General features: G+C 47.7%; 1 protein-coding gene across 2 annotated transcripts; it reads right to left on the bottom strand.

The window, feature by feature from the left end:
- Positions 1-1191: 1191 nt before the first annotated feature.
- On the bottom strand, positions 1192-8818 carry LOC120656774 (protein indeterminate-domain 6, chloroplastic-like). Of its 2 annotated transcripts, XM_039934957.1 has the most exons (5): positions 8477-8795; positions 8200-8278; positions 7640-7979; positions 6211-6610; positions 1192-2900 (listed from the first exon to the last, which is right to left on the bottom strand). In XM_039934957.1, the coding sequence occupies exons 3-5, from the start codon at positions 7854-7856 to the stop codon at positions 1763-1765; spliced, it is 1755 nt and encodes a 584-aa protein (XP_039790891.1). In that variant the 5' UTR covers positions 7857-7979; positions 8200-8278; positions 8477-8795; the 3' UTR covers positions 1192-1762. The 2 variants fall into 2 exon arrangements, with proteins under 2 accessions (XP_039790891.1, XP_039790890.1); XM_039934956.1 differs by lacking the exon at positions 8200-8278 and having other exon boundaries at positions 8477-8818.
- Between the last annotated feature and the right edge of the window lie 5838 nt (positions 8819-14656).

Raw genomic sequence — 14656 nt, 5'->3', positions numbered from 1 at the left:
ATGCACAATTCTCCTACATATTCAATAAAAAAGAAATTATATAAGATGAAAATACTTGAAAAGTTTAACCCCACGTATTTTACTGAACAAAAGAAATTATCGATTCATCTAGCTACATTATCATAAAAGATAGTGCAAAGTGACCCCCAAAATCTATACATGACTAACTTCCTCTGCTATAAATAATTTATTGTATTATCCCTTAAATCTACATCTAAGTTACCAAATATTACTTGCAGTGACCTATAATATAAACTAATAACACGAGGCTTTACTTCTCCAGTAGTGTGGTCTGATGGTTGAAGGGCTCACTATTTTTTTATGAATGGTTTTATGGCTGTAACGAATGATCAAAGATCTGGTAGTTACTTTTTGGCGTGCGGAAACAGGGATTCACAGATTAAACAAAAAAAAAGGAATTCGTAGTCACTTCATGTATCGTCCAGAAAATGTTTAAATTGTTGGAAATTTGTGATCTCAGGATAACAACCTTGATTTTCATGACAAACAAATTCCATAAATTAGAGATAACATACCAAATATAAGTCATGTACCGTGATTGGCAGGTACACCTAATGTTTCCATCTATAAGTCGGCCCCGGCCCCACAGTGCTGTCTATAAATATGAGACAGAAGGGTACCCTCTATAACCCTAATAAGTTAATCTCATGATTAGCTTAAACACCAATCAATCAGGGCACTGCGAGGGGCTGGAAGCACGACTTCCTCATCTACTTTGCGGCAGGCATCAACAGGAGTTGCTGCTCATCATCAACGCCAAGATCTTCATCAACCGAGAGATCTAAATCTCTCTTATTGGTGAAGGTCAAGTCTACTTCATCTACATCAACAAATCTTCAAGAATAGAGGCATTCGTGATGACTACATGCTCTGGTTAGTCCTTAAATAATTAATTCCGCATTAAATTAAATTAGTGATCATGATTAGGCTAAGCTAAGATCCTGTTCATGGATAATTAAATCTAACATAAATATAATAGCAGAGTAATGTTATATGTACATACAACTATCTATAGCATCAATAATTCAATATTAGACATTCAAAACAGGTCTTGGCGCCGTTACAATCGGCTACCAGATAAGCAGCTAATTAATTTCTTTTGGACTTCCGTACACTAATAAGCAAATACTATACTGGAGAAAAGAAATTAACATTCTGAACACTTGAGCATATATCAACAGTACTATATATATGGCTACATGGCTCTGAGCTGTGATTATTAACTGCCTTGTAAAGAACAATGCTGCTTTCGCTCCAAATTAAAGAGTACAATAAGCTCAGCAGAAGGAAAAAACAACAAAGAGAAGATAGTTGGGAGGCATGAATCTTGTCATCCCCAATTAGCCAATACTAATTAACCTAGCTGCTACAGCATTATTACTAAATACTATTTCCTCCAGTATAATTAACCCAATTACATATAGCAAAAACAACAAAACATTTGAGACACGAATTGCCACCACCAAGCATGCCCCAATTATAACATCCCATGGTTGTACTTGATCTAACCTCTTGGATTAGTAGCGAGAAGAAGCCCCTTACTCAGCATGCATGTCTTGTCTTCAAGGTTAATTGAACCATGTCTTAATCCTTTTTTTTTTGCATGGGATGAAGCCGACCTTATACTACTCCCATGCATTGTACAGTGTACACTATAACAACCTGTTGTAACGGATTCAGTATAACACCCTTGCAACGCATGCCAGGTTGCTCAGGACTCGCTCAGTATGCAAGGAGAAGATTATTGCATCCTTCTTCCAGTGAAGGACGACGAGGCCGACTTCATCTCGGCCTCCAAGGAGCTGATGTCACCGGCACCGTCATGGTGCTCCCCCTTCGCCACCGGCATCCCCCTCATGACACCGCCGCCACCGACGCCAAGGAAGTCGCGCGTCATCTCAGCGCCAGCATGGCCCTGGCTAAACTTCACATCTTGATCCATGTCATACATCCTTGGGTCAATCATGCTGCCACTGTTGGCGCCGCCAAACATGCCGCCGCCGGCCAGCGAGTTCATCAGGCTCTGCAGGTGCATCTGGCTCTGGTCGAGCATGGGCGCCCGGCCATGCGCAGCAGAGGGCACCGACGAGCCCACGAGGCCCCCAAACACGGACGCGCCGCCGTGCGCGCTCGAGTTATTAGAGCCCATCTGCGACGTCTTCTGCAGCAGCGCCGTCGCGGACATCTGTTGCAACATCACGGCCTGGTCGTTGTACATCCCGCCAGGAGCAACTTGGTGGTCACCGCCGGCAAAGCCCCCTCCGCCGCTGAAAAGCATCGCAGCTGAAGTCTCAGAGCCGCCGCCGCCACCGCCGCCACCTCCTCCTTCACTGAACTGGTCACTTGTCAGGTGCCCCTGGCTTGCATGGCCATGACTGGAAGTACCTGAGCTGTTTGCGCTGTTTGCGATGTAGCCCAGGTTGAAGAGACCCGGAGCCGACGAAGCCAGCGGACCACCGGCGCCGTTGCCTTGGAGATCCGGCAGATGCATGAGGCCTTGGAACGCCTTGCCGGGCAAGAACGCGTGGGACCCAGTGCCGTCGCCGTCGACGAACTCCTGCGGCGCGCCCATGAGGAACGCCGACGATGGTGGAGGCGGCAGGGGTCGGAACGCGGAGGCGCTGGACGGGCCTAGCAGATGATCGAAGCGGTTGGCGGCGCCTGCGCCGCCGAGGCGGAGCAGGTCCTGATGGTGGGCGTGCGCGTCCCCGCCGAGGGTAGATGCGAGGTGGGAGCCGACCTGCGAGAGGCTGAGCGCCATGTTGGCCGCGCTGGTGGCGCCGTAGAGGTGGCTGGCGGTGAGGCCGGGCGGCGGGAGGCGGGCGGTCTCCTGCGCGAGGGCGTCGCAGAAAGCCCTGTGGGTGATGAAGCTGTCCCTCCTGCATGGATGGAATATGGATACATGCAATCAAGTGTGCATGCATGTGAATGACAGGTCATCAGTAACAGTGGGATCACGAGGCAATATGTGCACACGTCGGATCTAGCAATTTGAGCTTGTGACATGCTAAAACCAAATGGAAGTTTGCACGTGAAATGGTAGCACGACAAGAAGGACAGCGCGCGTCACAATGAAAGCACGCATGCATGTGAAATTGTTCTCTTTTCAAAAAAAAATGTGAAATTGTTCATGTGAAGAATTTTCTTGGTGTCATGCATCCGTACAAACTAAAAGGAATATGAGAGAGAGAGAGAGAGAGAGAGAGAGAGAGAGAGAGAGAGAGAGAGAGAGAGAGAGAGAGAGAGAGATTGCTTCTAGGTTACGCTAATCCACACTGTAACGAAAGGGAGAATTTCCTCTTTGCCAACAGCAAACAACAAAAACCTAGAGAAAGTTTTGGAAATTGTTATAATTCGCAACAAATCAATCGGCAAACACGAGTTTTCAGATACTGACGTTGAACTTACTGCACTACTTTATGTGAAAATAGCCGTTATATAGTGAAAATTAATGTTGCAACTCTCAATCCGAAACCAAGTTTATTTTTTTTAAAAAAAATATTTCGAGTGTATGTATGGCAAACTGTACCCTCGTAAAATTTCAGGAACCAACTCCTTTCATTTTAATTTTGAGGTGTAATTGTGTGCAAAGTGATCAACATAAAGTGGCACCATGTTCCCTCGCAAAATTTTGCATGGGTATATTAGAAGTGTTACCTGATGTTTTTAAAAGAGAAATTTTCATGGTTTTTAAACTAGAGTATGTATGAGATGAATCTGCACCATATTCACGTCATACATACTCTCTGCTAGTATAGTAGCATGGATATAGATTCCTCTATGTTTATGTATGTGTATAAGTTTCATCTGTGTAGTTGCCATTTCACAATGTTTCATTTATTACCAAAAGTCTTCAGACTCTTTTTATTAATACCACGTTTAGATGCATTCATGCATTAGTACGAATAGTTTGCGGCTAAAATTAGAAAAAAGCCAGGTGGGGAACCAAACAGCTAAACAGGTCTACTAATAGACCCTGCTAACTATTAGTAGTTCTCCCTACTAACTAATAATTAGCTGCTGGTTGGAGAGGTTGCAAATAGATGCTAATAGTTTGTAGACATTTTCACAAACAAATAGCTAGATGGCCACCCATTGGTAGAAGGATCCAAAGCCCCCAACTAATAGTTTGTATCTATTAATTAGCTAGGTAATTTCTAGCATTGATGGATCCAAACAGGATCTCAATGACTTCCAACTCTTTTAATTCTAGCTTGAACTTTGTTGATTGCACTTTGTTTCACACTCGATCGTCTCAGCTCTAGATCCCATAAACTCATGTCATCAATCAGGGAGGAAAAAGTGGAAAAGAGTTGGAGTAGCAGGTAGATAGGTTGTCATGCTATAACTGGTACCAATGTTCCTAATGGCGGCAAGCTTCCAAGAGGAAAAGGCAGAGGGAAACATTGCACAAGTTGACATTGGAGATTGCCATGGCTGAGCGTAGAGTCACCAAGAGACACCAGAAAGCTTCGCAGCAACAGCTCGCTTTCCAAGAATCCAAAGAAGGGGCTCCAAGAAGAAGAAAGCAAAAGGAGACAATAGGTTTCGTTCTGTGCTTGTACTGACGGATACATGAACATCAAATGATATATGCATCCGTCAATACTTTAAGCATATGTAATGCCTCTGCACCAATCTTAAAGTACTTTGGACGTCTAGGATACCGCACGTACACACATACAATACGAGCAGAGGTGCTTTTTTCCTGAGGGAAGAAAAGCACCCACACGAAAACAAGCCCTACGTATATTCCCAGCCGCTAGCTATGGGCGGCCCCGTCGTCCCCCAGAATTATTGGTGCAAGAGAAAGAGGACGGATATGCCCCGGCCCAACCCCAATCACTAGATCGCAGCTTCTGTTAATGCATTCCATATATATGCTCGTTTCCCATCAGATAGATTCATGCCAAACTAGTGGAAGGCTGTGGTGACCACTTGCCGGCAGGCCGGCAGCCCGATTCCATCAATGTGCGCGCGTGAGTGCGGGCGCGCGGATCTCTGCCTGCTAGTGCTAGCCTGCCTGCTCCTGAAAGTTTGCAGCGCATGTGAACTCTGAAGGGATGTGAGGGCCTGGACGGGCATGGATCGCTCATCAGGCTCAGTACCTACCGTGTACCCCCAAGGAAAAAAAAAGCTGTGACTGAACTGTGAACCCGGCCTGCTGGCTGGCTCTCTAGCAGGATGGCCCTGGCGCCCTGCACGGCATCTAGCCAGCCATGCCAGCTCATGTGCAGACTGCAGGCCGGCCAGGGCTACGCTAGCTAGCTGACATGGCGGCACGGCACGACGCAACCGATCGATCGAGTAGAGCTAGCTAGCATGCATGACACTACTACTGCTGGTAGAGTGCATGCATGTTTCACTACTTCTTCGTATGCAGTATGGTCGTGTATATGGAGATTATTGTGCCCCTGTCTTGGCTTTTTAAGCAATCAGGGCCGGCTCAAGCATGCAAGGGAAACTTTTCGAGACATTCGCATCTACTAGTGCCTAGCAGGAGTGCACAATGGGACAATGCCCACTTCACGTGCATGCAGTTGCCTGCCTGGCGGCCTGTGCCCTACCCTCTCTCTCTCTCCCAACCCCACGGGGCACGGGCACACACACAAACAAAAGTAGTTGCTGGCCCGCGCCGAGACAAAACCCTAAGCCGGAATTACGCAGCACTAAACATTCTTTGCGCGTCGACCGAAGCCAAACCGCGTGGCCGCCGCAGCCAGCAGCTCGCGCCGCGCTGTACTTCTTATGTCACGGGACAGTTTGCAGCTAGCTGCTAGCTGCTAGCACACGGCCCCCTCATGCATGCAGTGCAGAAACCAATGCTGATCTCAAACATGGTGGAGCGCTGAAATCAGAACACCATGCGTGACATGCCTCGTTCGATCTCGCACCCGGAGAGTAGTAGCTAATGCGCGCGAATGACTAGGCTTGCTGCCTTGAGTTGATGCATGAATGGTGCCATGGTACTTGCTGCTGGATGCATGGTACCGTGCAGGGGAGAGGACATGGATCGGAAGAGATCGATCGAGCACACGGGCAAGCTACGCGTACCACTACCACTCCACAGATATAGCAGCAGGGCTAGCTAGCGCTAGATCGACGGTAACGACACATGCAGATCAGAGAGACGATCGATCGATGATGCACGACAACAGAAGTGAATGTACATGTTGGCCGTCGTCGTACCTGGAGAAGAGGGTGCCGCAGTCGCAGCGGTACTCGCGCGTGCCGCAGACCTTGGAGTGCGCCTTCCAGTCGGACTGCACGGCGTAGCGCTTGGCGCACTTGTCGCACTTCCACTTCTTCTCGCCGTGCTTCCGGCAGAAGTGCTTCTTGACCCCGGTGAGGTCGCCGAGGGCGCGGGCCGGGTCGTGGTGCGCGCACGTCGGCTCCGGGCACAGGTACACGCGCCGCCGCTGCGCCTGCAGCGGGTCCTTCTGCTTCAGCTTCCACGGCAGGTTGTGCCCGCGCCGGTGCAGCTGCAGGTTCTGCTCCCGCTGGAACCCCTTGTTGCACACCTCGCACACGAACCGGTTCGTCGCCAGCAGCGTCTTGGGCGACAGCGCGATCACCTCCGCGTCAGGGTCTGCACCATGCAATGCATACAGTAGTGAGAGATGAGTAATGCAGTGAGTTAGGCATCCATGCATACATGCTTACTGGCTAGCTTAGCCAATGGGTGGTTGGAGCCAGCACGCAGTATGTAAGTAGTATTAGGCCGGTGTTGGGGTTAATACATACATAGTATACGTACAGCTGGAAAATTTTAATATATAGGAGTATGTGTTTTCCCTTTCCTTTTGGTTTGGTGAGGGTATGGACAAAATAAGGCAACGAGGGAGAGAATATTTTCACGAGACTTTGAGCAGCAGCAGCAGCGAAGGACGTACGTGCGTTTGCAGCAACAGATATAGCGAACAAAGGAATTGACATAGATCGTGTGTCAGCCTCTATCTGTTCAGGTAAGACCTGGAGAGAGTGAGACAGTGGCGAAGGGTGAAGAGACTACTGGATAGATAAGCAGCTAGCTACCTCACGAACACAACATGGAATAATCTTGCGAAAATTAAAAATCTGCAGTGCTGTTTAGCTGACAAATAAATACATAATCCTGACTTGGAACTGTGTGTTCGAAATGAATTTATTTGTGTGTGGAAGTGAAATCGGCGGCGAGATGGTTGAGTGCTCTCTCTGGTAGTACTCTTTAATTTACCTGAACTGAAGAGAATTCACTCAGGTGAGGCTAGCTACAGGCTTTAAATGAAGTACTAGCTAGTAAGTGCAACATGTGACGAGTGACGACCGGTCCTCCGAATCGAATCGATCAAGATGTGGACAAAATTCCTAGACACGGGATGACGGCAAGCCAGGGATGCATGAAGATCTGACGAAAAAATATAGGACCATTTTATGCAGTAGTTGAAATCCAGCGCGGAGAGCAAATCTTGAACGGAACGAAGTACCCGAGATAAGAAATTTAAGAACCGGGAATTCAGAACCAAGAAACCTAGATAAGATCGATAGAAAAAACGGAGAGGAATAACTAAGATCCACAGGAAGAAGATATGCATGCATGGCTGGAATTGAAGAGGGTTTGCTAGCTGTAGGATATTACCTGGTAGGGTTCTCTTCTTCTTCACTGGCGGTGACGCCGCCGCCGCCGCCTGGGCGGACCCAGGAGCCGACGACGAGGCGGCCGCGTTGAGCAGTGGCGCAGGAGGCAGCTGCTGGTGCGGCTGCGCAAGCAGCGGCTTAATCTGCTCCTGATGGTGGTCGCCATCCCTAATTCCAAACAGCGCTGCCACAGCCGCCGCCGATGAATTGGATGCCATCGCGCCCTCCAGATTTGTCCCTGACAAACCAACCGCTCAAGAACAAGGGAATCTTTTCCCTTTCGGTAGCCTTATCTTATTTCTGGATTGGACTTGCAGGGCTGTCGATCTTCCCTATCCTCCCTTCACCAAAACAAAACACTAGACTGAGACATGGCGAGAACAAACTCAAGTAGTGACGACTCACGCAAGGCTCAAGATTGGCACTGCACATCATGCTAGCTAGCCAGCGCAAGGAGGTGTGTCAGAAAGCTAGCTCTTCCCCGAAAGGAGGACGAAAAGACCAAGAGGAAAGAGCAAGAAGAGATCGAGATCGAATTGAAGAAGGAAGAGAGGCGCATACCTATCTATCAAGCTCATATGTTTGTGTGTGTGTGGCTGCAAATTGATCTGAAACAGCAACAAAAGGAATCGACAGGAAGCTGGGGAAAACCAACAAGGGATTAGGGTTCGTCCAAAATCAACAAAACAACAAGGCGCGCAGGAAATCCAAGACAAGCAGTTGCGCTCGAAAACAAGCGAGCAAACAAAAGCTCACAAAAGCACCAAAATCCACACGTATATAAAAGAACCAAAGCGATCGAGAAAAGGGGAGAGATGACTTTGTTTCTTGTCCGTACCTCCTGCCCCCTCTTTCCCGAGTGCTGCCACTAGCTGTTGCTTGCTCTTGCTGTGGTTCCTGCTGGCCTCGCCACCGTAGAACTCATGGCAAGGGAGGAGGAGGAGGAGGAGAAGAAGTGGCGAGGAGGAGGATATGGAGGAGGCTAAGAAGGTTGTTGTCTGATTTCTTTCGCATCCTTGTCATACTTTTCTCTCTCCTCCCTCCTTTCCGTCGTCCTTCTTTCCACACTACAATATGCTGCTGTGCTAGCTGCTAGTATCAACCCATTTTTACATTTTTTTTTCTGAAGAGAAATCGACCCGTGTGGTCTTCCAACTTTCCAAAGGGCTCAGTGTATAGCGAATAAATAATAACAGTAAAGTTTAATATATGCACAGCTCAGAGAGAGCAAGAGGGAGACGTGAGAATAGAGACAGGGCACAGATGATGCCATGATGGGAGAGCGCTGCAAAGCTCACGCAACGCAGGCGAGCCGTGTCGTGGAGCGGCTGATGACTTGGGTCCACCGACCGCGCGCGGGAGCTTACTACCCTACCCACCACCTCGCTCACCTCACGCACGCACATGACACAACACACGCACGCACGCACGCGCGGCAGGATTTTCAGTTTTGAGAGGCAAACGGTGGTGCGTGTACGCAAGCATTTTTTTTTGTTAAAAAGTCCGATTTAGCTTATTGCATGATGCAATTTAGTGCAATTATTATCTGAAAAATGTGATTTTTTAATTAAAAATATGTTATAAACTATTGCAGTGCATTATTGTGGGTACCTCCATTTGATCACTGGTCCAACTTATCGCGGTTGTAGAACAGTGATGTAAGTAGATAGATTGGGTATCTAGAGGTTTGATGGATGTAGTTTGTGCTAGGAGGAATGTACTCTCCATGTTTCTTTGACTTGGTCAAACAGTATATAAACACTTACAAGATTATAACAACACATGTATGATGTTGCTAATAAATTTATTTGTAATGCAAAATACTATCATAATTACAAGTTTCACTATTTGAAGTAGTTACTATTATAGAACTTTGAACTTAAAATTTGATACTGGAGACCATGCCAGTTATTAACGACTTTCATTTGAAACTAGAACGAGTCGTTATTTTAAGGTTAGTAGACAGAACGTTATCAAATGCCTCTAGAGTTTCTACACGGGGATGTGGTATATTGTGGTAGGTATCTCTCAAACCGTTGTCCTCAATTTTCCTGAAATTCTGTGTTTAGTTCCTCTCCCAATTTTTTTTGAAAGAGAATCTTATCATTTAGGAGTACTAAACAAAATCTGTTTATAAAACTTTTGCACAGATGGATTGCAAATCGCGAGACGAATCTAATGAGGTATGTTAATCTATAATTAGTAGAGAGTTACTGTAGCATCACGATTGCAAACAATGAATTAAGTAGGCTCATTAGATTCGTCTCGCGATTTACAACTCATCTATGTAAAAATTTTAATAAATAGATTTTATTAAATACTTCTAAATAGCAAGATTCCTTTTGATGTGACGGGGTGTAAAATTTTTAGAAGAGATCTAAAAAGAAGTTTTCAGCGTAGCAATAAATAAGCCGCACCTTTTATCCATGTGTTCCGTAGCCGGAAGAGCCTATTTGGTTTTCGTACTGAAAAAGATGAGATCTGTTGGTTAACGAACTAATGGAAGGATCAACATCTTTATCTTATTATTTGACCAACAAACGGAACCTCTAGGTTCGCCCTCAAAACCTAGAAATTCACAAGTTAATCGAAGAAAAAAAGAAAAAATAAAATTACCCACTACTGCCATTATGAGAAAATAGCCTAAAATACCCATATACATGTTTATAAATACCCACCAGTGCCATTAAAATATATTTCTATTTATAAATATAAATCTATTCATCGTTTTGCATATCAAGCTACATATCGTGCGTACATATAGAATACTGGCTACACAAACAAATAACATATTTTACCACACGTATATCTTATTATATTACCAAAATTCCAAAAGTACCTTCACGATTATATTATTATGAGTCAAAATAAACAAAATAATTCTAGGCTTTGCACTATATTAGACTACCACCCTCCAAAGGTTGTTGCCGACATTGCTCAAAACACTACCGCACCTCACAATTAACACCACAAGCTCAAAAAAAATTTAACACCACAAGCAGACTAGGAACCAGGACAATATCGATCCGGCTATAATTGGTATAGTAAGCTCATTAGGCTTGAACATGAACATAAGTTGCTGAAATTCTAAACGAAATTTTGTGCTCTGCAATATAGAGATTTTTTAGATTCCAGAAAGCACGAAACTTGGATTGATTGTTCCCCAACAGAAACTCGGCCATGGAGGTATGGCGACATGCACCAGACGACGAAGAGGATCATAAAATAGAAAAGCTAGTAAAAGAACAACTGAGTTAGTTGAACTGAGCAGTAGGCAACATTACTGCAAGGGCTGGTAGATAAAAACATGTTACTACTACTATAGCAAATAGTAGTAGATAAGATCGAGGACATAGACAGTCGTGACAGAATTAAGGCTATGCGCTTGCCATGCGGCCACATCACTGACAAATAAAGATGTAGGCAAAAGGAGACACCACTGCACTAGCAGCAGAGAAACACTCTTAATTACTGAAGCAAGTAGCATGTGATGAGAAAAATTTAAAAATGCAAGATATATTTAGAATATCAATACTAGCCGCGCAAATGCGCGGGTCACCTCACTAGTTTACTTAATTACATCAACATAGTACATGATAAAATTGCTCATAGGAAAAACATATATGGTAGAAATATAAAACTTTCTCAAGAACCAACGGGTAATGAGCGAACATTTGAGATTTAGTATAAGTGAACTTAAAGTGCCAATAGACTGTCGTATGCGTGTTATTACGGATAATTACAGACCAAGTCCTTTTTTCTGACGACTGATCGTACGCCGTTCCTTATGTCCCGCTGTCGGTTAATTTGTTTACTCGTTGGGTCGTCATGCCCATGATTATTGTGTATCCATTTCTGACAGCTTGACATAAGTACACAACTGCTACGCTTGCTTTGCTGGACATGCACACGCTGTTCGACCATTCTGTCACACGTAGCGTGTGTGTATCTTTGCGACCACATGCATGCATGCCTGCAAATGCATCTGCAGTCGATCTCGCATAATGCCTTTGCTCCTGACCAGCAGGTAGTAGTAGGTCCCGCCGAGAGTCACACGCACAAATTTAAAAAAAACGGAGTTTTTACTACAGCCCGACACTGCATACGAGTGCGTGCAAGACTGTCGGACTTTCGCAAGCGTGGGATGATTTAACGGGCCGGCCGGGGGCCTGGCGTCTCCACAGTGGCGAGACTGCTCGGCCGGCAAAGCAACTCATCAGGATCCAGGCACCCTCTTGTGATCTTGTTCAACACCTTCCTCTGTTGTATGGAGTCTGCACAGCACAGTACTGCGCGCGCGCGTGCACGGCGCTCAAATTTAACCCCTATTGAAAGTTCGAAACCTTTGCTTTTGCTGGCTAGAGACCGACCACTAGCATGTCGTCGGCCCGGCCAGCTAGTTCCTCCGACGATGCATGCAAGGCTAGAGTTGGATCGGCTCCTGCCATTATTGCCCGCGCGCCGCGGTCGGTCTGCGACCCCGGCCCGCCCGGGTCTTTGACGACGGTCCTGGCCGCGGATTACACAGAGATACAGCACGCATGCACACGCGCTACTGGTTCATCACGTGCTCCGATAGTTCCTCCCGTGGGCTGTTCCATGAAAGGAAATCCGGGCATGGATGGACGATGGCGAAGTGACCAGCACAGCGGCCGGTCGAGCTGGTATCTCGGGCCTTCAGATTGGGACCCGACAGGGTGTACGTACACGCTTCACCAAGAGCGTCCGGACAAGCTAAAAGCAGCAGCACGTAAATTAAACGCGGCGACTCCGGTTCGGGCCGTGGTAAACTCTGCAATAACCGATCACGTTATCATCCGTCGTGTCGTTCCCCCTGCCTGCCTATATATAGATTATAAATAGATAGACAGACAGGTATTAGCGCGGCAGCCCTGGTGGTGGATTGTTTCACTTGCCAAAACGCGATCGAGGGCGCGTCAAGCAAATCAGTCGACATGATGACTTTGCTGTGTGCCGGCAATCGCAGCGCATTATTAGCTTCACGGAGTAGTAGTAGTAGCGTGTAGTATGGCACAGTACATAATTAAGTGCACGTGTCCGAGCTGCCAACGGGATAAAAGGAATCAGAGATAGATGAGATGGTTAGCCGAGTCAGATAGTAACGAGTCCAAGTGGTGCGGCCCGTACGCCAGGGAAGCCTAATCAATCCGTGGCCTCTCGCTGTCGTAACTATAAAAAAAAAACGCCGCCGAATTCTATAACCTGGTCGATCAAACGCAACTCGGCGCGGCGATAGCCCGATCAACGTACCCGACAACCTGCACCCATAGCTGCGCAAGGAAAAAAAGAAGATACGGCTGCTAGTGCACACTGTACTGTGAGTACTGTGCGGATTGGGTTAGGTGAGGAGACAGCGTGCACGGTGACGCGCATGCAGCCCGATCGATCTACCACCAGCTAGCGCATCATATGCGTGCTGTTGCCATGCCTGTAAACATTCGCTTCTTCCAGCAGATGGCCGTTGAGCAGGCGGCAACGGCGGCCAGCGGCACACGCATGAATGGGTTCCACACTACGAGTCTACGACGCGAGTCGACGGCATTCTGCTCGCGCGTGGTGTGTTGGGAGGACGGATCGGAGGAGGAATAATTCGCTCGATCTCTTGGTTGCTTGCGGCATCATCATCCCGGCGGGGCCGCTTTGGATTCCACAGGGCGGCGCGCGAGGGGCAGGGGTCGCAGGGGAATATCTCGCCGTCCGGCTGGCTGCTGGGTCCAGTCTACGCTGAGATTCTCTCCGTGTTTGGTCGCTTCCTCGCTCTGATGGGAACTGCATGCATGCCGAAATGTGAATGCATGTCACATTAGGATTCGGAACTTCATGTTCGCAACCAATTCTGTTTCCTAATCGAAGCATCGTTCCACAAATTTTGCCTCCTAATTCTGCATCCTCACCTTGGAACTTCGAGTAAGTTAGGCTGATCCATCCACGTGTCAGTGTCTGCCTGCAGCGCCCTGTAGTGTATAGTATAGTACGAGATGAAGCTTAGCTGGCCGGGGACTGAGCTAGTGTGATGAGAGAGGTTGGGATACCGGCCGGCCGGGGTGTCCGTGTGACCTCACCCTCGCTCGCCCGTACAGGCACAACACGGTCCCGTCCCTCTTATCATTCGCCTCTCTCTCTCTCGACTCACGGATGACGTACGGCATCATCATGATCATGCGCCAGCTTTTCCCCCCAAGTTATTCTCGCGTTTTCTTCTCAAGGTTGCTATACCAGACGACGAATCCGGGAGGGAACAGCAGGGGAATAAGAATCTGCAGTCCCCGTTCTCAGGGAGCTTGGAGTGGCAAGCCATGCGCAACCCCGTATGGGTTAGCAATCTCTCGTCCTCGCCATGATGACCGGTCGTGCATGGGTCGCCGTCGCCCGCCTCATGGACGCACGAAATAATCCTTCTGACATGCATGGGGCATGTGTTAGTATTGATCTCCATCAGTTGGCCCAACGGCTAATTGGGCCCTTGCCTCGCGTCCTGATCGGGGACGCCCAGCTCAATAGACGGCTGGTGGGCTCCCGTCGCGCAGTGTCATATATAGAGGAGGTGGGGACTGCGGCGTACATCACGAGGTTCGTCGCCGCCACTCGCTACGGTTCCCACACCTTGATACCCTAATCCGATCTAGAGAGGGGGCGCTGCTGCGGCGGGAAGCCTATCTCCACCAACGTCCTCGCCACAGCGAGGATGTCCCCGTCGCTGGACGCCACCGCCCCGTACTGCAACGACGCCGTCCACGACTCCGCCGCCGGCGCTCTCGGCATCGCCTTCAGGCTTGTCGTCGACCCTGGACGGCCCCTCCTTCAAGAACCACCAAGTAACCCCCTCTGTTCTACTCCTAGAGATCCTAACGGTTCCAACAATGGTATCAAGAGCACCAATCTAGTGAGTAGATCGAGATTGGGAAAGCGGATTCGGTGATGAATCCGAAAATATAGATACAAAAGAAAAGAAATAACCCTAGAAAAGACTGAGGCAGCGGGTTCACCCTAGATCCCG

Source organism: Panicum virgatum, chromosome 1N (assembly GCF_016808335.1).
Source record: "Panicum virgatum strain AP13 chromosome 1N, P.virgatum_v5, whole genome shotgun sequence".
NCBI lineage: Eukaryota > Viridiplantae > Streptophyta > Magnoliopsida > Poales > Poaceae > Panicum > Panicum virgatum.
This window is presented reverse-complemented; position numbering and strand designations above follow the sequence as displayed.

Excerpts from the sequence above, each read along its gene's own strand:
- LOC120656774 (XM_039934956.1), bottom strand. The coding sequence starts at position 7,856 with ATGGCATCCAATTCATCGGCGGCGGCTGTGGCAGCGCTGTTTGGAATT. Across the intron at positions 6,611-7,639 it reads GAAGAAGAGAACCCTACCAG|ACCCTGACGCGGAGGTGATC; the intron begins GTAATATCCTAC and ends TGCATGGTGCAG. Across the intron at positions 2,901-6,210 it reads TGCGGCACCCTCTTCTCCAG|GAGGGACAGCTTCATCACCC; the intron begins GTACGACGACGG and ends CCATCCATGCAG.